Here is a 23,489-nt window from a genome sequence, read left to right as displayed (position 1 = left end):
GTGCTCTTACCAAATTGGTGGATATATCCAAATCAGAACACCTAGATATGTTGGGAACCCCAGGTAAGAATTAAACAAATTAACAGGAGCATGGATTTACATTTTATGTAGCGTATGCCCAAGGGGCTTATGGAGCCAAAAAGCTTGGATCCTCCTGTTCTATTGATTAAATGGGCATCACGAGTAAAACAATGAAAGGCTCAATACATTACACGGATCAAAACGTACGGTTGACATAGTGCTGTTTGCTGTATTGGCCTTTGTAGATTTTACAAGTTGAATTGTTTCCTTTGCAGACCCCACATGCATCTGGCACAGCGTTAGAACCCAGTACACGGTCACATCCAACTGCCTGAGGGGTGGAAACAAATAAAAACACATCAAAAAGATATTACAGACCATTACCAAGTATAATGCTGTGTAATTACACATAATTTTGACTAGATTACACAAATGGCAGGGCGCCTCTGAATGGTTTCTATTTATCACTGTGAACACAATTTGCATGAATCTATTTAAAAATTGTGAGAAAACATTATAAAACAGTTCTTGTTGAGCATTGTACTGTGAACTTAGTAACAGTGGAATGTCTCAGTTACTGTTAGGGAGCTCCAATAGAGTAATCAATCTTCACTCTTTTACAGTCCTAATCACTAATGGAGCAATTTAACAGTGATTGTTCCATGAGGATTTTGTAAGGTTATACTGGCAGTCAGAGGGCTTACTTCTTTATTAATGGTGTAGTTTTGACTGCTTCTTCCATCTAGAGAACTGACAGGCTTAGGTAAACAACTCTATCAAATGGGAGACAGCTTGAACACCGTGCCATCACCACAAGTGCAGGAATCTCTAATGAGTAGTTAATTTAAAAAGCAATTGTAGTTGACAAAACCACAGCATGCAGACAATTGCAGCAGGAACATAGACCCTGGCGGCCACCAGGAGCACAGAAAGGGCTAGATCCAGCGGTCACCTAGCTCGTAGGGTGGGCTTCTGGCAAGATTCTCTCCGCCAAGATGAAGACCACCACTGTCAACAAAGAGAATCAGGGAGTGCGACAATTGGACCACCACTGCAGCACCTGATCGGGTAGCAGGGAACATTAAAGCGACAGAACAGCTCCGAAGAAGAAGTGAACTTCCAATTTTGTAGGCTTTGGTTGAAATAGAAGCCTATAAAGGTAGGTGCATGCGAGCTGAAATGGAGGGAGAGGAGGCCTCTACCAAGCCCATTTCCTCCAGTTACAGACATCAGGGGCATTACTGCCACTGCCTCAGGTCTACGGCCATCTTTCACCAGGCGGACCCAAAGAGTGATGGCGAGTGGGTGGGATATGGGATGGAACCAGGCCTTGCTTCCCTGCTGGCATTTACATGTGGTGAGTGAGTCAAGGGTTGTTGGCAGTGGTTCCAGGGGGAAAGAAATGGAGCTGATTGTGCTGGGGGGAGGGAGAGGGAAGGTGGTAAAAGGGCACCAGTAGGCCTTGCTATTTAGTTTTGCCTGATTTCCTCTGCTACCCCACCTCAAATCGAGCGGGACCACATAACAAATTCCAGCCCAAAGTGTCAAAAGCATTGCACTGTGATACCAACGGGCAAGACACAGCTTCCCCTTAGTATACTACATCATCCAGCAAGTGCTGATTAATTAATTGTTTAAAGAACATTTTGCAATTCCATCCTCCCACTCAGGTAGTTATCTCCAGCAGGCTATTTCTGGTACTGCACTGCTCATTGAGAATGCAAGTTACTATAATATGCTGATTATTAATGACTTCTTGTGCAAGTGCCTCATAATGAATTGGAATAATCTTTTGGAACAAATACAATCCTAACTATAAGTGTGCATTTACATAGTTTAGGCCTTAGCATTCTATTAGGAGTTTCTTCCTTGTTTTGGAACCAAACATCATGTGGCCAAAATTCCATGGGGGTTGCACCCTAGTGTAAATGCCAGGATGTGTCCGACGAGGACTTCTGCCGATGACCCCACCAAAATTGGCAGGGTCGGTGGGGTCTTTTAATTTGCCTACCACTGGCAGGCATTCAGGCCACCAGACTGCCCACCTGGCAAAGAGGCCACAAACTGCAGCACGATGTTGGCTGATAAGGGGGTAAATATAAGGGATCGCTGACCCTCGGAAAGAATTATAGATTGTCCCCAGCAGCCCCCTTTGTAATCGGGCTGCATTTAAATAATATAAAAGAAATTTGCCTGTTCTTTGGGTATCCAAGCCACAATCTTGGGCTGGACCCACAGGTGAGACCCACATGTGCCCTTAGGCGGCCTGGTAAATTGCTGATGAAATGTCAGGTTCCTCTCCTAGTGTTGGTAGTCACTGCTCCTGGCTCCACCCTCTCCTAGTGTTGGTAGTCACTGCTCCTGGCTCCACCCTCTCCTAGTGTTGGTAGTCACTGCTCCTGGCTCCACCCTCTCCTAGTGTTGGTAGTCACTGCTCCTGGCTCCACCCTCTCCTAGTGTTGGTAGTCACTGCTCCTGGCTCCACCCTCTCCTAGTGTTGGTAGTCACTGCTCCTGGCTCCACCCTCTCCTAGTGTTGGTAGTCACTGCTCCTGGCTCCACCCTCTCCGAGTGTTGGTAGTCACTGCTCCTGGCTCCACCCTCTCCTAGTGTTGGTAGTCACTGCTCCTGGCTCCACCCTCTCCTAGTGTTGGTAGTCACTGCTCCTGGCTCCACCCTCTCCTAGTGTTGGTAGTCACTGCTCCTGGCTCCACCCTCTCCTAGTGTTGGTAGTCACTGCTCCTGGCTCCACCCTCTCCTAGTGTTGGTAGTCACTGCTCCTGGCTCCACCCTCTCCGAGTGTTGGTAGTCACTGCTCCTGGCTCCACCCTCTCCTAGTGTTGGTAGTCACTGCTCCTGGCTCCACCCTCTCCTAGTGTTGGTAGTCACTGCTCCTGGCTCCACCCTCTCCTAGTGTTGGTAGTCACTGCTCCTGGCTCCACCCTCTCCGAGTGTTGGTAGTCACTGCTCCTGGCTCCACCCTCTCCGAGTGTTGGTAGTCACTGCTCCTGGCTCCACCCTCTCCGAGTGTTGGTAGTCACTGCTCCTGGCTCCACCCTCTCCTAGTGTTGGTAGTCACTGCTCCTGGCTCCACCCTCTCCTAGTGTTGGTAGTCACTGCTCCTGGCTCCACCCTCTCCGGCACCAATGGCCTTCTAACGGGTGATCGTAGAAACGGAAATTCTGACATTAGGCTGGGAACCAGCATATCCAGGCCCTGGCCTAATTTCTAGCCCTTTTGGCATGTTCCCACCAGAATTATGGTAACAGGGCATCAGAAGGATTTACGGCCCCGTCATATTTTATAATTATTTTGGAGTGGAGTACCAGCAGCATAATAAGCCACATTTTTTTTTATTTATTTTAAAATTGAGGTTGCATATGCCTTACATTGACTTCCTGCACTTTGAAAGGAAGGAAATTATAACAAAACCACATTTATTGAACAGTCTTCAGCTGTATTGTTGCACAGATTTTTTATGACTTAAAAACTGGAAGAAGTGCACTAGACTTTACAGTAGTATGAATCTATATAATCTGTGATCTGGAGATGCTGTTGGACTATAACCTGGTGTTGTACGACTCCGTACATTTATATAGTCTGTGGTTGTGGGGGTGGGGAGAGAGAGATAATCATAACCAAGCCATTTTACCTCACATACACCATCTATGCACACATCAGCTCTTTCCTCAGAGCATGGTGTTCCATCCTTGACTTTACTTGAAAGAGCAAAAAAGAAGTCAAAATCCTCTGCCGCACAGTAGAGTTTGCAAAGATCATGGTCTGTAAAGGACAAAAGGGTAAATGATTAGATTTAGTGCCACAGTGGGAATAAATGTACAGAGACGACCTTAAACACACTGTAAGAAGGATAATACTTAAATGCAATGCAAGCACAAGCTTAAAATGTGCAAGACATAATGTGCTATTTATCCTTTAAAGAAACAATGACCCTATTGTTGGACCATACAAGTGATTTGTGCCAACCTGTTCGTTAAGGCTCTAAGTATTCAGAATAAATTGATTTAAAGGAATACACCACAAGCAGATGTTGTAGATTCTGAAATTTGGATTGTAGCTATTATCACTGGAGTTGATTGTCATCCTGTTCTTTTAGCTCTGGGATCTGGTTTTGAATTGAGAACAGACTAGTGAGGCCAATGTTTCCTCTCTCTTTTGACAGAGTCTTATATGAAATAAGCTTTGACAGCCTCAGCATAGTTTTCAGTAGGCATGATTCATTGCACAAAACTGCCCACAATTGGCAATCTCATTAAGAGGCTGCTTAGGAAATTGAAAACAATTCTCGCTGTTGCAATAGAGAGTGTAATAAGGTTGGGATTAAAGCATTTCGTTAGGCAGGTTAGAAGGGGTTTTAACTTATTATGGGGGTAGATTTTGACTTTGGGCGGCTTACCGGTGGAGCGTGCGAGGCCAGCCACACGTTCCTGCAGCAAAGAGGTGGTCGTGGTTTTGAGTCCTGGGCCTCATTTGAATCTGACTGGCGAGCTGCAGATACTAAATAGGCATGGGTACCAAAAATAAAAAAAAATTCTATTTCCCAACACCAATGCCCCTCATATTGATGAGCGTAGGAATTCACCAAAAATTAAGTATTAAGATTACAAAGTTCTTTGATGATCAATTTAAAAGCTACAAAAAGTACTCAAACCTACAGAGAATGGTTAAAGCAAAAGTCTTTGGATATAAGTTTGGTTTCAGTTAGTAAAAAACTTACAGTATTGCCTAAATTGCTAAGAAACTGCCCATTTGACAATAATTGCATGTGATCAGGGCCAAACCGGAGGCTGATGCAACCAGAGTACTTCCTGCCAGCATACAGCAGGCTGATGTTAAATTATAGATACTGGTTTCCCTGCAATGCAAAGTGCAGTTGTCAGACCCAAGTCATACTGCAGGCTGCACCTTGCTGCAAGTTGCACTCTATCCACCCATGAAAAACACTCTGCATATGTATTTGACTGCATGCATAAAGCTCTGTTAAGCAGATGGCTTATTTTTAATGCTATGAGACAGCTAGTGGGAGTGTTCACTTCGTACTAATATTAAAAATATTACATGTTAAGTTTAAAAAGTTCCCAGGATGTCCAACAGACTGGGCACTTTTAAAACTCGGCTGGGCACCAGTTGGAGTTACACTGTACCCAGTGCAAAATGCAAGTGGTGGAAGACTATCTATTGGAGGTGACCTCACACCTCTGCACACTCAGGAGTCAGATCACCAACCTGACCCTCTGAGTTAAGCCTCCGGTTTGGCCTTGATCACATGCAATTATTGTCAAATGGGCAGTTTCTTAGCAACTTGGGCAATACTGTAAGTTTTTTACTAACTGAAACCAAACTTATATCCAAAGACTTCTGCTTAGGGAAGCATGAGCAGTTAGGGGCTAAATTAAAAAGCAGAACCTCAAAGGTAATAATCTCTGGATTATTACCTGAGCCACGAGCAAGTTGGCATAGGGTAAATAAGATTAGAGAGTTAAATTCATGTCTCAAAGATTGGTGTGGGAGAAATGGATTTTGATTCATGGGGCACTGGCACCAGTACTGGGGAAAGTGGGAGCTGTACCGTTGGGACGGGCTTCATCTGAACTGTGCTGGGGCCAGTGTTCCGGCGAATCATATAACTAGGGCGGTAGAGAGGGCTTTAAACTAAATAGTGGGGGCGAGGGATCAAGGGCCCGATATTAGTAGGGCAGCGGGTTCGCAGTGGGGGGTCGACTGGGCGCGTGGGTAATGCGCCCGGTGAAATCAGTGTGCAGGCTAATTGGAACCACTGACCTGTGCTTCTGGGTTTCGCGCTGGAAAGCTGCGCAGCGGGCGGACTGCACATGCGCAGCATAGTCTGTCAGCTGGAGGAGCCCTATTTAAAGGGGCAGTCCTCCACTGACTGATGCTGCAGGAAATAGGAAAGATTACAGCATGGAGCAGCCCAGGGGGAAGGCTCCCAGGTTTAATGATGCCTCACTCCAGGTATTATTGGATGGGATGAGGGGGATGAGGAGGAGGGGGAGGACAGAGATCTTCTCCCTGGCAGGCGGGAGGAAGCGGCCTGCCTCTGCCACCAAGAAGGCCTGGCTCGAGGTGGCAGAGGAGGTCACCTGCACCACCAACATATCGTCCACCTGCATACAGTGCAGGAGGCGCTTCAATGACCTAAGTAGGTCAGCCGAAGTGAGTATACTTACTCATTCCCCTACACTCCGTCTGCCACATCACTGCCCCCACCCCACATCTCCTTCTGCACTGCCAACACTACTCTGTCACATCACTCCTCACACCCACTCAAAACTCATCCTCATCTTACCTGCACTTACTCATCTCGCCAGTACTCATCCCGCCACTACCACTCAACCCAATCCTCATACAATCTCATGGCTCTATCTTATACTCACCCTCTCGTGCATCTCTTTCACAGTCAGCCTCACTCAACCTGCCACTACCTGTGCTGCAGCCACAGGGCATGCATCACATATGTGCAGTAGGAAGCGTAAGGCAAACGTGTCGTGAGCATGAAGGGGATGCACAAGGGTGTTTGAGGGTTTGTCATGGTTTTTACTTATATTTAATTTCTGACCAACTCACATATTTTATTGTTAGCACTACTGCCACGTCTTTGCAAATCTTCTCTGATTTTTGCAATAATGCCCTTTCCTGAGGATCACAATGAAGACCCACAACTGATGCCACCCATTGTGTCACTGCAGAGTGGGTGTAGGTGTATTTGCAGGGCTCTTTTGTGCAGGCGACTGAGAGTCATCGGCGATGTCCCCGGTGGCACCCTGGAAGGATGCGGAGGAGAAGTTGTTGAGGGCAGTGGTGACTTTGAAGGCGACAGGTAAAAAGATGGTGCTCGGGCCAGCCGGGAGCAGCTCGGCATGAAGGAGGCTGCAGATGTCGACGACTACATGTCGAGTGATTCTGAGCCTCCATGTGCACTGCTGCTCAGAGAGGTCCAGGAAGCTGAGCCTCGGTCTGTGGACCCTGTGGCGAGGGTAGTGCCTTCTGCGAAGCATCTCTCTCTGCCGTTGCCCTCCCTCCTGCTGTGCAGGTGGATGTGTCACAGCACTGTGTTGTGGAGCTCCACGTGTCAGAGGTGGACAGCATGGCCGGCAAGGCTGGTGATGTTGTTCGTCCTCCGAGGAGGTCATGACTGCAGCTACGGCGGCCCCTTTCCGGAAGATGTACGTATGAGGGGGTCCGAAAGGTAGGTAAATGTGTCTGGACACCGGGTTAAGTGTGCAAGTTGGTGAATTTAGTTGTTAGGAAGAGGGTGGTGGAGGCCTAACTTTGCCCAAAGTGACAGAGTGGCTTCCTGCAATGAGTGAGGGTTTCCCCCCCCGCGACCTGTCAAATGGACCTTTGCAGCTGCCACAGGCTGATGGCTGCAACACGTCCATTTGAACCGGGAGTGTTTCCCCCTGTATGGGAAACAGTCCCAGTTCATTGCAAAATCCCATCCCTCCTAAAATGTCATGTTAATCAGGTCTCTAAACGACCTGAAATACCATAATGATTGCTTTAAGTGGCACCCCGCCGGCTTTAATTGCCAGCGGGAGTCCCACATGCGGGGGCTGCACGCGCATGTCAGCACGTCACTGGGAAACCCGGAAGTGGGCGGGTTGGAGCCGGGCTCCAGACCCGCCCCGGGAATCCCCGATTTTCGTAGGCCCCCCGCCACGAACGCAGCCGCTCGGAGGTGCGAAAATCAACCCCCAAGTAAGGGAAGATGTGATAAATTAAAGAAAGAAGACAATGCAAGAGAGCAAGATAGCAATAAGGGAAATGATAATCAGACAGTGGCATGAAGGGACAGAGCATGCAAACTTAAGAGTGCGCCAGCAGATAAGGCAAGGGGTTGCAAAAATAGTAAAAAGACAGCGCTAAAGGTTTTGTATCTGAATGCATGTAGCAAATAAATATGTACGATCTGATAGCCATTACAGAGACATAGCTTCAAGGTGACAAAGGCTGGAACCTGAATATTTAAGGGTATTTGACATTTCGGAAGGACAGGAAGCTAGGAAAAAGTGGAGGGGTAGCTCTGTTAATTAAGGATGACGTGAGTATAATAGAGAGAAATTACATTAGTTCTAAAGACCAAGATGTAGAATCAGTTTGGGTGGAGATAAGAAATCGTAAAGGCAAGGAGTCACTTGTGGGAGTAGTTTATAGGCCCCCTAACAGTAACCACACTGTAGGACAGGATATACAGGAAGAAATAATGGGGGCTTGCGAGAAAGGAAGAGCGATAATCATGGTTGATTTTAATCTACATATAGATTGGAAGAATCTGATTGGCAAAGGTAGCCTGAAAGATGAATTCATAGAGTGCTTTCGGGACAGTTTCTTAGAGCAGCACGTTCTAGAGCCATTCAGAGACCAGGCTATTCTAGATCTGGAAATGTGTAATGAGACAGGATTAATTAATGACCTCATTGTAAAGTAGCCTCTAGGTAGCAGTGATCACAATATGATTGAATTTCACATTCAGTTTGAGGGAGAGAAGAGTAAGTCTAAGACTAGTGTTTTAAACTTAAATATGGCATGAAGACAGAGCTGGCTAAAAGTGAACTGGGAAATTCGGTTAAGGGATAGGTCAGTAGAGATGCAGTGGCAGACACTTAATGAGATATTTCATGACGCTCAGCAAAGGTACTTTCCAGTGAGAAAGAAAGACTCTAGGGGAAGGACGTACCATCCATGGCTAGCTATGGAAGTTAAAGATTGAAAGAAAAAGCATACAATTCAGTGAAGATTAGTGGCAGGTCAGAAGATTGGACCGAATATAAAAAACAGCAAGGAATGACTAAAAGAATAATAAGGAGGGAGAAATTAGAGTACGAGAGAAAGCTAGCTAGAAATATAAAAACAGATAGTAAGATTTTCTACAAGTATCTAAAAAGGGAAAGAGTAAGTAAAGTGAGCGTTGGTCCTCTAGAGAGTGAGTCTGGGGAATTAATAATGGAGAATAAGGAAATGGCAGATGAATTGAACAGATATTTTGCATCCGTCTTCACTGTAGAGGATACAAATAACATGCCAGAAATAATTGTGAATCAAGAGGTGAAAGGGAGGGAGGAACTTAAACATTTACAATCACCAGGGAAAGGGTTCTAAAAAAATTAATAGAACTAAAAGCTGACAAGTCCCCAGGTCCTGACGGACTTCATCCTAGGGTCTTAAAAGAAGTGGCTAGTAGATGCATTGGTATTAATTTTCCAAAATTCCCTGGATTCTGGAAGGGTCCCATCAGATTGGAAAATAGCAAATGTAACTCCTCAATTCAAGAAAGGAGGGAGACAGAAAGCAGGAAACTACAGGCCAGTTAGCTTAACATCTGTCATAGGGAAAATGCTAGGATCTGTTATTAAGGAGGTTATAACAGGGCACTTAGAAAATCTCAATGCAATCAGGCAGAATCAACACAGCTTTGTGAAAGGGAAATCATGTTTGACTAATTTATTAGAGTTCTGTGAGGAAGTAACAAGCAACGTGGATAAAGGGGATCCTGTGGATGTGGTGTACTTGGATTTCCAGAAGGCATTTGACAAGGTGCCACATCAAAGGCTCCTACACAAGATAAGAGCTCATGGTGTCGGGGGTAACATATTAGCACGGATAAAGGATTGGTTAGCTAACAGGAAACAGAGAGTAGGTATAAATGGGTCATTTTCAGGTTGGCAAGATGTAACGAGTGGAGTGCCACAGGGATTATTGCTGGGGCCTCACCTATTTACAATCTATATCAATGACTTGGATGAAGGGACCGAATGTATGGTTGCTAAATTTGCTGATTACACAAAGGTAGGTAGGAAAGAAAGTTGTGAGGAGGACATAAGGAGTCTGCAATTGGATATAGATAGGTTAAGTGAGTGGGCAAAAATTTGGCAGATGGAGTGTAATGTGGGAAAATGTGAACTTGTCCACTTTGGCAGGAGGAATAGAAAAGCAGTATATTATTTAAATGGAGAGAGATTGCAGAACTCTGAGGTACAGAGGGAATCTGGGTGTCCTAGTACATGAATCACAAAAGGTCAATATTCAGGTACAGCAAGTGATTAGGAAGGCAAATGGAATGTTGTCATTTATTGCAAGGAGAATGGAAAAGTAGAGATGTTTTACTACAGTTGTACAGAGCATTGGTGAGACCAAATCTAGACTACTGTATGAAGTTTTAGTCTCCTTATTCAAGAAATTGCTTTAGAGGCAGTTCAGAGAAGGTTCGCTTGACTGATTCCTGGGATGAGGGTTATCTTATGAGGAAAGGTTTGGACAAGTTGGGCCTGTATACACTGGAGTCTAGAAGAATGAGAGGTGATCTTATTGAAACATATAAGATCCTGAGGGGACTTGAAGGGGTAGATGCTGAGAGGATGTTTCCCCTTGTGGGAGACACTAGAGCTGGGGGACACAGTTTAAAAATAAGGGGTCTCTCATTTAAGACGGAGGTGAGGAGAAATTTTTTCTCTCAGAGGGCGGTGGAGGCAGGGTCACTGAATATTTTTAAGGCTGAGTTAAAGGTATAGTAGGTAGCCAGGAAAGTAGGGTTGAGTTCACAATCAGATCAGCCACGATCTTATCAAATGGCAGAGCAGACTCGAGGGGCCGAATGGCCTACTCCCGTTTTTAATTCGGATGATCGTATGTTATACTGGCAGGTTGACGTGCATCCAAAACTGCTTCATATCAATATGCAAGTTGTAATATAACAGCAGCCTTAAAAAGTCATTTACACTATGCAAACTTTTAAAATGAAAAGAACAAACTATTTTTTCTCCATTCCCATGAGGCCTCTTGCTTTCAGCAGTTTCCTTCAGCTGATAAAGTATATGTTAAAATCACAGACTGCTCCTCAGATCACTGCAAGTGCAACTATGCTCACCCGTAAGAGACTTGAGAGTCTGGTTTTGAAAACCTACTGGTAACGGTCATTTGGTTGTTCAACAAATATTTTTAAAGATAAATCCTAACTATTGTCATATTAAAAGTAACATAAGAGAATGTACCCTGTACTATCTCATTGTGTCCCAATGCTTGCCGACGTCATAAATGGCTCATTTCACTGGGGCAATATTTCTCTCCACTTCAAAACTGTCATTGTCCTACTTCAGAAAACCCACTGTTGACCCTTTGGTTCTTTCCAATTACCATCTCTCCTCTCCAATTTCCATGAACACATTGGCCCTGATATTTACGGGGAGGTAGGGAGCGAATCGGTGGGTGGGTCACAGTGGCTGGGAAACTCGGAAATGCAGCTAATGGGGAGATCTTGCCGAATTTAACGGCAGGACCTTATTTAATTTTTTTCCTGCATTTTCCGGCCGGCAGCTGGCCAGATCGAGAGGCTGGCTGGCTGCCAGGTGGGGAGGCCTGTGCTGGTAGGCCACAGCCGGGGAGTGGTGCGGAGAGGGAGGGAGGGAAAGATCGTGGAGGCTGGGGGAGAGATCGTGGGTCTGGGGGAATAGCGGGAGCTGGGGCATCGGATCGCAGAGGAGGGGGTGGGGGCAGCGGAACATGGGAGGTCCGATCACAGGGAGGGAAGCAAGCTTGCCTGGGGGGCCGGGGGGAAGCAATCCTGCTCTTCCTGACCTGCTGGATCCGGCCGTTCCCACGTCCCTTCAGCCGCCGAGTTTCCTGAGCCCTGGGAAACCTCTCCCGCAGCCATTAAATTTAAAACTCTGGTAAAATTTGAGGATTAAAATATTTAAATTCCAGACCCACCTCCAGAGAGCAAGTTAGTCCTCCACTCCCTAACCCGCCTCTGTTAAAACCGGAAGTGAGCACATTGGAGGTGGGTTGGGTTTGGGTTTCCGGTTTTTGAAATTTTAACCCCCCCCCGCCCCTCTCCCACCCATCCTGGGGGGTTAAAATTCCCCCCATTGTTACTACCCAATTCTATGTTCATCTCTTCCAAAATATCCTCTGCAAATCTTTACAATCTGGATTCTGCACTGAGACTACCCAAATCAAAGTCACTAATAATATCCTCCATAATTGTGGTGCTCTACCCCTCCCTGTCCTCCACCTCTCCGCAGTATTTGACTCAGTGGACAACTTCCACTTCCTCCACTGTATGTCCTCTGAGGTTAACCTTTGTGGGACTCATTGTGCAGGGTTTCACTCCTACTTATTCCAATGGAGTCATCACAACTCCACAAATTATTTCTCCTCCCACCATGCAGCCATCGCTGGAGCACCTCAAGGCTCTATCCACTTCATCGTTTGCATGCTGCCTCTTGGAGACAATAGTCCAGACATTTCTTTAGAGATTTTCCTGCAGAAGACCAGTGAAACATCCAAGGAAACGGCCAAGATCTGCCGTTCTCGGGAGATTCCAATTGCCTTGTCAGGGGCGGAACCTCCATTCACACCTTACAAGCCATATGATGTCTGGGGGCAGAGCTGGGGTGAGGACTTGCTGCACCAGGAATTCCTGCTCCCTATCCAAGGAATTCCCACTCCCTACACTAGGAATTCCCACTTCCCACACCAGGAATTCCCGTTCCTCAGGCTACACGGGACCCAGTATATGATATGCCCAATTAAGTGAGGCAAGTGGCCTGAACCCGTGAAGAATATGAGTCTTTGGACAGATCAGCCCCTTTACCCAGGGGGTATGGCCAGGGCTGGGGCATGAACAGTCCTCAGCAACATCCCCCCAAGTGAGGGCGGGGATAGTGCTGGGGGGCACTGTGAGGTATGATATCCTGGTGCAACTGTCCAGATTGTGACCCGAGGAATTTTGGGGCCCTTAGTTGCAGACAAGGGGTCATTTTCCACATTTCCTAACAATATCTAGTTCTAACTCTCCACCACCACCCTCGATTCCAAGACCACGTTTGCGTTGTCAGACTTAAGTCGTGGAGAAGCCAAAACTTTCCCCACTTGAATTTCAGGTATACTGAAGCAGTCTTATTCAGCTCCTGCAGAAACCCTCATACCCTTGCTCCCAACTGCTGACTCAGGTTCAACCAGATGATGCGCAACTTTGGTATTCTGTTTGACCCAAAGTTGAGCTTCAAACACCATAGCCCGATTTGGATCTAACCTGCCCGGTGATTATGGGGCAGGTTTGAGTTGGTCACCCGATTTAGACCCCGTCCGATTTTATGTTCCATTGAAGTCCTCCTGCTCCTCCTGGCTCCACAATACGGTAAGTAAAAATATTCAAACTTATCTTTCTGATGGCAGCCTCAGCGGTCCCTTTAAAAAAGACTGGTTTGGCTGCTACGTGCCTGACGAAACTGACTGCAGCATGCACAGTGCATGCTGTGATCACGCACAACTGAATTTTGCAAAGTGCATCGCAAACAGGCCCCCTATTTGTAGATGCAAAGGGCCTAACGTCTGTTTCAGGTCCGCTCCCTGAACGCTTATGGGGGAGCCTTTACCAATATGGCGGGCGGCGCACTTCTGGCACAAGTGGCTGCCCACTACCCACCATATTGGACCCTATGTTGTCCGTTTTGGGCCTGTAAAACGGGCGCAGCATGATCCAATTTCTAGGTCCATATACGTTCATTGTCAACCTTTGCTCTACCTCACTCACGCTGCTACTAAAACTCTTATCCACACTTTTGTAATGTCAAGACTTATCTTCTTCAACAGGTTCCTCACCAGTTTCCCAAGCTGCTCTCTACACAAACTCCAACATGTCCAAAAACTCTGCCACCTGCATCCTATCCAACACCGAGTCCTACTTGCCTATAACCACTATGCTGATCAACCTTCATTGGGTCCCTGTCTTCCAAGGTATCAAATTCAAAATGGTTGCTCTCATTTACAAATCCTTCCATGCCTTGCCACAACTTACATTTGCAAAGTTTTTCAGCCTTCCATCCCAGGCTATTCCCTACAGTCCTCCAATTCTGCCCTTATTACATCCCCCTGTACTAGTGTTCTTTACTCTGTGTCTGATAGCCATCCAAGTCCTACGATCTGTAATTTCCTCCTTAAACCTCTTTTTCCTGCTATTCTCCCACTGCTATTAAAAGTTTCCTCAAAATGTAACTTTTGATAGTGTTTTTGCCAATTCTTCTGATTCTTGTACCACCACTTGGTCCGCTCTCTCATAAGTGAAGTTGCTTGGGACATTTTATTATGTTAAAGATGCTATACAAATGCAATTTGTTATTATTGTAAGCATACAAGAAATTTAAAAATTCTCATTTTGAAATCAGAAGTAATTTTTTGTATTAACAAAACAATATTAACATTGTTAATGATTTGCAAAGCAATGTGAGTAGCTTTCTTTAAGAAAAAATATTTACCCTCAACGTGAATATATGGCTTCCAGTTGTAGTACCAGCCTCGGAATGGCTTGCTGTTGTATTCTGCACACTGCTGCGATCTGAAATCAATGCTATTTTTAGGGCAATTTTGATTATTGCAAAGCTTGTACATACGAGGAGATCCATCACAGAATTTTCCTCCATACTGGGGCCTATTGAAAAAAAAAATGCATTCTTTCACTAATGTAATGAACCACACGGCATCAGAGCTAACATTATGATCAAGAAATAGGCACTAAAAGGCAAACTGTGTACACAGGGGGAGATTAAGGCGGGATGTCATCTTACTGTATGAAATATTAAATGGTATAGATGGGGTAAGTTCAAGAAAGGCCATTTTTATTGAATAAATTGCAATGTACAAGGATATTTTGAACTTTGGAAAATACTGAAACAGAAAAGATCAATTGGCATGTCATAAGCATTAATAACTCTCAATTACCCACCCTGAGGATTGCCAACCCTCCTGGACAGTCTGGGAGTCTCCCAGAATTAAGGATTGCTCTCCCGTGCACTGCTGCAAGCAACCTGGGAGGAAAACCTACAAAGTCAGCATAGCTCACCTGGTGACCTACTGTATCTGGACCTATCACTCAACTAAACAGAGTCGGTATTAGCATTGTATCCCCTCGCAGTCTGCTTCATTCCTGTCCCTAAATTCACTCAGGCCTGTCACTTTCAGCATTGTGATCGAATGCACATGTACACCATTCAACCCTGGGGATCTCGCGGTTTCTCTGCCGCTATGGATGCTGGGAGGAGAACTCCCCATTCCACAAAAGCCATTTCTTTCACAACACCCACTGCAGCATCACGGTGACCTATATGCAGACATCACCGGCCTCGCGCTGACCTACACGCACTGACATCACCGGCCTCGCGCTGACCTACACGCACTGACATCACCGGCCTCGCGCTGACCTACACGCACTGACATCACCGGCCTCGCGCTGACCTACACGCACTGACATCACCGGCCTCGTGTTGACCTACACACACTGACATCACCGGCCTCGCGCTGACCTACACGCACTGACATCACCGGCCTCGTGTTGACCTACACACACTGACATCACCGGCCTCGTGCTGACCTACACGCACTGACATCACCGGCCTCGCGCTGCCCTACACACACTGACATCACCGGCCTCGCCCTGACCTACACACACTGACATCACCGGCCTCGCACTGCCCTACACACACTGACATCACCGGCCTCGCGCTGACCTACACACATTGACATCACCGGCCTCGCGCTGACCTACACACACTGACATCACCGGCCTCGCGCTGACCTACACACACTGACATCACGGCCTCGCACTGACATCACCGGCCTCGCGCTGACCTACACACATTGACATCACCGGCCTCGCGCTGACCTACACACACTGACATCACGGCCTCGCACTGACATCACTAGCCTCGCGCTGACCTACACGCACTGACATCACCGGCCTCGCGCTGCCCCACACGCACTGACATCATGGCCTCGCGCTGACCTACACGCACTGACATCACCGACCTCGCGCTGACCTACACGCACTGACGTCACGGCCTCGCGCTGACCTACACGCACTGACATCACCGGCCTCGCGCTGACCTACACGCACTGACATCACTAGCCTCGCGCTGACCTACACACACTGACATCACTAGCCTCGCGCTGACCTACACACACTGACATCACCGGCCTCGCGCTGACCTACACGCACTGACATCACCGGCCTCGCGCTGACCTACACGCACTGACATCACGGCCTCGCGCTGACCTACACACACTGACATCACCGGCCTCGTGTTGACCTACACACACTGACATCACCGGCCTCGTGTTGACCTACACACACTGACATCACTGGTCTCGCACTGACCTACACACACTGACATCACCGGCCTCGCGCTGACCTACACACACTGACATCACCGGCCTCGCGCTGACCTACACACACTGACATCACTGGCCTCGCGCTGACCTACACACACTGACATCACCGGCCTCGCACTGCCCTACACACACTGACATCACCGGCCTCGCGCTGACCTACACACATTGACATCACCGGCCTCGCGCTGACCTACACACACTGACATCACCGGCCTCGCGCTGACCTACACACATTGACATCACCGGCCTCGTGTTGACCTACACACACTGACATCACCGGCCTCGCACTGCCCTACACACACTGACATCACCGGCCTCGCGCTGACCTACACACATTGACATCACCGGCCTCGCGCTGACCTACACACACTGACATCACCGGCCTCGCGCTGACCTACACACACTGACATCACGGCATCGCACTGACATCACCGGCCTCGCGCTGACCTACACACATTGACATCACCGGCCTCGCGCTGACCTACACACACTGACATCACGGCCTCGCACTGACATCACTAGCCTCGCGCTGACCTACACGCACTGACATCACCGGCCTCGCGCTGCCCTACACGCACTGACATCATGGCCTCGCGCTGACCTACACGCACTGACATCACCGACCTCGCGCTGACCTACATGCACTGACGTCACGGCCTCGCGCTGACCTACACGCACTGACATCACCGGCCTCGCGCTGACCTACACGCACTGACATCACTAGCCTCGCGCTGACCTACACACACTGACATCACTAGCCTCGCGCTGACCTACACACACTGACATCACCGGCCTCGCGCTGACCTACACACACTGACATCACCGGCCTCGCGCTGACCTACACGCACTGACATCACGGCCTCGCGCTGACCTACACACACTGACATCACCGGCCTCGTGTTGACCTACACACACTGACATCACCGGCCTCGTGTTGACCTACACACACTGACATCACTGGTCTCGCACTGACCTACACACACTGACATCACCGGCCTCGCGCTGACCTACACACACTGACATCACTGGTCTCGCACTGACCTACACACACTGACATCACTGGTCTCGCACTGACCTACACACACTGACATCACCGACCTCGCGCTGACGTACACACACTGACATCACTGGCCTCGCGCTGACCTACACACACTGACATCACCGGCCTCGCGCTGACCTACACGCACTGACATCACCGGCCTCGCGAACCAAGCAAAGCGAGTGTCCCTTTACTGCATAAGCGCCTGGATGGCTGCATGAGTCCCAAGGGAAACAGGAGGGCTTGAAAAATGTAAAAATAATTTATATATTTCTGCTCTTCATGAATGATTACTCATTTAGTCAGCATGAAATCTGATCAGATCATTTTCTTTCAATTGATTACAGTTTGCCCAAGCGCACGTAAGCAAATTTATTTGCCCCTCAAATGACTCAAATTTTAGACCACAGGCATTATCAGTTTACAATTTGTTTACTGGTGTAATATCTTTCAAATTAACTGTCCTTAAAGCCATTATGTCACTGCTGCTAGCGATCTGGGAGAAAAGTAAAGCTTTGTGCTTATGATTTGCACCTGTACACTTTCTTCATCTGCTTGTGCACGCCTTTCCGGTTCTCAGAACTTGTCGCGTGACAACAGTTAGCACAAAACCACGAGCAAAGACACTCAGCTACACGGGACCCAACCTTTAAAAGGTAAATGCAGTAATATTTGCAAACTGCAGGCATGTGTCACATGATTGGACATCACGTTTTCAGATGGTACGTGGTCAGATGGCACGTGTTAAATCCTCCAGGAGTACGAGAGTTGACAACCCTATCCACCCCCCAAATATCTATCCAGTTCTCCGTTAAATGAAACTACACCGTCTGTCTCCACTACCTCCCTGGGCAGTCCATTCCACCACCCTCCATTTAGCTGCCTTTGCTGCTCCTTCTCTACCTCCCCTTCTCCACCAAGTCAAACCTTACCCAAGGCTCCTCCCTGCCCAGCCCTGACTCTCCCGCACCCCCTGCCCCTCTCTACTTTCTCTCCCATCTCCCCTCATGACCTTTCGGAGCTCATCTTGTCCATGAGATTCATCTTTTGAACCCATTCCCATCCACCCAATTTCCTTTCCTGATTGCTATGCAAGGTGACATTGTAAATGGTTCCCTCTCCTAAGGTACTGTCCCCCTCCCTTTCAATGCCACCATATTCACTTCCTCCTCAAAAAACACACACCATATACTCCTCAGTCCTTGCAAACTAGAGCCCCATCTGCAATCTCCCTTTTATCTCCAAAGTCCTTGAATGTGTTGTCGCCTCCCAAATACATACCCATCTATTCTGAAACTCCTTCTTCGAATCTCTCCAGTCAGGTTTCCATCTCTGCCACAGCACCGAAACAACCCTAACCAAAATTACATGCTCTGTAACTGTGACTGTTGTGCATTATCCGTCCTAGGCTGCTTTTCAGCCTTTGACATGATCAACCACACCATCCTCCTTCAAAGGCTTTCCTCCGTTGTTCAGTTCAACGGGTCTGCCCTCCCTTGGTTCCACAATTGCCTATCCGATTGTATCCAGAGCATGTCCAGCAATGACTTCTCTTCCTACCCCTACACCATTACCTCTGGAGTTCCCCATCCTTGGCATCCTCCTCTTACTCATCTCTTGGCGGCACCATCCATAGACATAGGGTCAACTTTTACATCCGTGCTGATGCCACTCAGCTCTACCTCTCGGCTAACTATCTCGACGCCTCTACACTGCCTCTGTACTGTCAGACTGCTTGTCCAACATCCAGTTTTGGATGAGCCGCAATATCCTCCAGTTAAACATCGGTAAGACCAAAGTCATTGTCTTCAGTTCCCACCGCAAACTCTGTATCCTTGCCATTGATTTCATCCCCCTCCCCAGCTACCGTCTCAGGCTGAACCAGACTGTTTGTCAGCCTTGCCTTCTATTCAACCCTGGGCTGAGTTTCTATCCCCATATCCTCTCCATCACAAAGATGGCCTATTTCCAAATCTGTAACATTACTCACCCATAACTCGTATCCTCCGTTGACCTATATTGACTCCTGGTCCCCAATGCCTCAAATTTAAAGTTCACAACTTTGTATTTAAATCCTTTCATGGCCTTATCTCCTTATCTCTGTAATCTCGTCCAGCCCTATACCCCACCCAAATTTCCCCTGACTCTGGCCTTATGTGTATCTTCCATTCCTTTGTCCCATCATTGGCAGTCATGCTTTCAGCCACCTAGGTCTCATGGTCTGGATTTCCCTCCCTAAACCTCTCTACCTTTCCATCTCCCACTACTCCTTTAAGACCTTCCTTAAAAGCCATCTCTATAACCAAGATTTTGGTCACCCTTTCTAATATTTCCTTCTTTGCCTCGGTGTCCATTTTTTCCTTACACCTTTATGAAGACTGTTGGGATTTTTTTTCTACATTAAATGCACTATATAAATGCAAGTTGCTGTGGCAAACAACAGTGGCTGCAGCACTGATCCCTGTGGCAACCCCCTGATATGTCAGCGTAGCTGCATTCAAAACTACCCTTTGCCTTTGCTGGTTTGGCTAATTTTCAATCCAAGGTTTTCCTCTACTGTTTCAGCCTGTCTTCTCCTTCTCTCCAGCAGATGGTCACCCATTTCCTTTCCTCTGTTTTATTATTTCTCTCTATCTGTGGGGTGACCACTTTCTGAAACAGGTCTTCCAGAAACCTGTCCTGCTCACATATGTTGTTGGTCATCAAGTTCAGCATTCCTCTGCTTGAGCGACACAACTCTCTTCAAATTTAGAAAAATTGCATTTGTTGCTGAGATGTACTGTGTGAAAATGCAACACAAAGCTGTTCTAGTGAGCCCCAGACAAACAAATACAGGAATATCTAAGGGTGCATTTATACAAGTTTAAATTAGATTAAAATCGGATGCAAGCAAGCAACAAAGAAAATTGCTGTGTTATCCCATATTAATCAATTTCAGTGTTACTTAACATACAATAAATGAAGTAAAAATGGGTCCTTGTGCTCATTTTCTGGGCAGAAAATGGGGGCAACAATGACCAATTTTTCAGGGCTGTGCCCTTCGCCCCAAATACTCCTGAAATACGTCAGACACCATATTGGCCTTGAACAATTTTCAGGTGTTTTCCCACTGACCGCCTTAAACAAGCCTATCACCTGTTTGAAGATCCCTCCTCAAAATTCTTCCACGCTGAGCAGAGCGGGCACTGTGCCTTCTTCACCCCCCACACCCCCCCTCCAACTCTCCTCCCCACCCCCCCCCCCCCCCACCTAGCTCCCAGGACTTAGCTGAGGACTGCCCCTGTCGAGGCAGGCAACCTAAATTGGATGCTGCAATTGCCTCTGCAAATTGCCAATGGAAGTGGCCCAATTTTGGGTGAACCTCAGGTCTCCGGCTTCTGACGTGCGGTTGTAGTATGCTGCCTACTTTGGAAACGGGCCCAAACTAATTTCTCCCCAAATGTCTCCTCTATATCATTATTGAGCTAAGTAACATTTTTATTTTAAAGAAAGCACTTTTATTACAAATTTAACACATGAATCCTAGGAATACCAGGAACTGAGATTTTTAAAAAACAATTTCCTTATTTTTCTGTTTTATTTGTATTTTCAAAACAAACATCTGATTTCATAATTTTATTTGGTGGGGGAAAGAGTTGTTTAAATCTTGTTCTATTAATTTAAATCTAAAACCAGAAACCATAAAAGAATCAACATTTCAAACCAGTAGGTCCAGAATAATGCTTTTTTTTTAAAAAAAGACAATTATTAATTTATGAACTATTGACACATTCTGGTATGTCTAATTTTTTTTTAAAAAGGAACTGGAAATGGGAGTCCAGAATCAAAAGGAAGAAAATCCACAGTCCTAAATTTATATTTTAAATTATATTATGTATAATCTGATTTTTAAAAAAGTGATTGCATTCCAATTAAAACCAAATTTCCAAGCAAAGGGCTTCAGCATTTTATTTTACAACAAAAACATCTCTCTACAGAAACACCATAGAGTGTGCTCTTGCCCCAGTGATATTTGTCCCACAAAAGTTCAATACATGACCATTAGGGCCTGTAACAGTAATCAATTACACAGGTGTGGACAGGTGCATTCCTTCTCAGGCACGTATACGAGCCAGGGAAAACAATCACGCAGGATTGGGTCTGTCCTCTGTTTTACCTCCTGCTATGTATTTGTCTTGCAACTAGTCTTATTTAGCTTAGAATCTTTAACCTACCACGATCAATCAATTTCACAATCCATTGAATAAGCACTTACATTTTTGTGATGTCACCTGGCTATTGATGCACAGCTCCCTTCCCCCATGTATTTTAAGAGCACACTGTGGTAAAAAAAAATCAAGTTGTTCCTAACACAGGACTGCAGAGCCTCGCCTTATAGCATGCAGTGATTAAGGAATCTCTTTATCTTCTTTCTACCCAACCCCCCCCTCCCCCACCAACTTAAAAAAGCAAAACATCTTCACTGCTCATTAAAGGCTGTTGGGTTAGGTTTTGGTTCCATCCCCTCTACATAACCATCGGCACCAAAGTATAGTTCTCCTATAGTCAATAGCATTCCTCAAAGTGCCCCGATGACCTTGCCGCTCCATTATCAATTCCCATTTTTAGCAATCTGCGGCTCAAATATAGTGCGATCTGAAGGGTGAGGAAAAAAGTCCAATTCAAATCGTTCGCCGCAAGATGCGCTATTCCAGCAATTTCTGGGCCATTAACATTTCCGAAATTGTACTAAATGATTCAGAGTGGAGATCACTGCGACCTGCAAACAAAAAGTTAATTGTAGGATCTCGACCTTAGCTACAAAATTAACAACATGTACCAGATGGATCCGCTAATTAACACCAAATTAGATTGGCAAACTGGTTTAATTTCAAAGCTTATTGTAAAATAGATTAATATATGTGGGATCAAAGTTTCCACCAGCAAAATTTTTTGTGCGGTGCTATTGAATGTTACAGGTGAGAATTATAGCTTTGAAATTTTTATATATGATTAGATTTCAATGGGAGAGTAACTGCAGAGATTTTGGAAAAGAGTAGCCATAGTTTATAGCAGTTGTGGTCTTCCAGAGGGAATGAACTTCGTAGCAATTTCAAGGAACATGGCTGTGAGATATTACAGTCTAGCCCAATTAAAATACTTGGGTTTGCAGTTTCAAGAATTTTTTTTGAACCATTTCTTAACATTTGAGATTCCTCGACTTGTTAAGTTGTCTAGGGAAGAAAATTCAGGTTATGGATCATCTGAGAATAACACTAAACCAATACAAGAACTATTATCCAGACAGCAGGAAAGTAGAAACAATTAACTCATAGGTGTGTGTGTCTGAACAGAATATCAGCACAGTTCCTCTCTGATTACAGCTTAAAGGAGAACGGAAGTCTAGGCGGTGTAGTTTCTATTCAAAGTAATCTCCCCATCTCCATCTGGAAAAAATATATGAATACATACACATCTATTCCAGTACTGAAATAATGTTGGACTTGTCATCTTGCTGAGACCCAATATTTCAGATCTCCTTCTCTGTTCAGCAACACTGGTGATGGCAGTTATTGGGAGGAGTTCTCCAAATACCTTAGTTCCATTGATTTCAGTTGGGTTCAGTACTTTAGACCAGTCTGTAAGCTTATCAGAAACTACCCGATTCTGAAAACCCACAATACTGCCTGGGCACTATTGTACACTTGGACAGCAGAAATATTTCTGGCACTGGGTGGCTCCAGATTGGTTCAATATGCCAGCCCATATTGAAATAAACAATTTAGCTTTGGGACATAAATGCTCCCACTCTCCATAATTGCCATTATTAGAAGAAAGCACGTGCAAAACTGCAGGACTCTAATAAACCATTGTGAGCTTACATGTACCAGCATCATGTATAATTCTGTCTCTTCTTATCCAAACTGAGGATTTATTCTTGCTATTCTGCACTGTTCCAAATAGGTCAAACCTTACTTTGGTTTCAACTCCCCCTTTAGAACACCTCAACTCTCCCTTTGGTAGATACATATGGGCTGGTTGCACTTGGATGATTTTCATTTTGCAGTGAATAACAAAGTTACATTGAATTACATCGAAACTACAGCACAGAAACAGACCATTCAGCCCAACTGGCTCAGCAGGATTCTGCCTAAAGTTGGAAAAGACTGTATGAGTCCTGGAGGATCTTATCAACTTCTCCCATGCCACATGAGTCAGCTGGGAATGCTGCTTGACCAGTGCATCTT

General features: G+C 46.2%; 1 protein-coding gene across 1 annotated transcript in view; it reads right to left on the bottom strand.

The window, feature by feature from the left end:
- LOC137333636 (A disintegrin and metalloproteinase with thrombospondin motifs 16) overlaps positions 1-23,489 on the bottom strand; it is a 208,233-nt gene that overhangs the window by 61,748 nt on the left and 122,996 nt on the right. Inside the window, exons 13-15 of the mRNA XM_067997884.1 lie at positions 14,315-14,487; positions 3,673-3,803; positions 229-352 (exon numbers count right to left, since the gene is read on the bottom strand). Coding sequence (XP_067853985.1) covers positions 229-352; positions 3,673-3,803; positions 14,315-14,487 — 428 coding nt within the window. The remainder of the gene's footprint in view (positions 1-228; positions 353-3,672; positions 3,804-14,314; positions 14,488-23,489) is intronic.

Source organism: Heptranchias perlo, chromosome 2, assembly GCF_035084215.1.
Source record: "Heptranchias perlo isolate sHepPer1 chromosome 2, sHepPer1.hap1, whole genome shotgun sequence".
Lineage (NCBI taxonomy): Eukaryota > Metazoa > Chordata > Chondrichthyes > Hexanchiformes > Hexanchidae > Heptranchias > Heptranchias perlo.
This window is presented reverse-complemented; position numbering and strand designations above follow the sequence as displayed.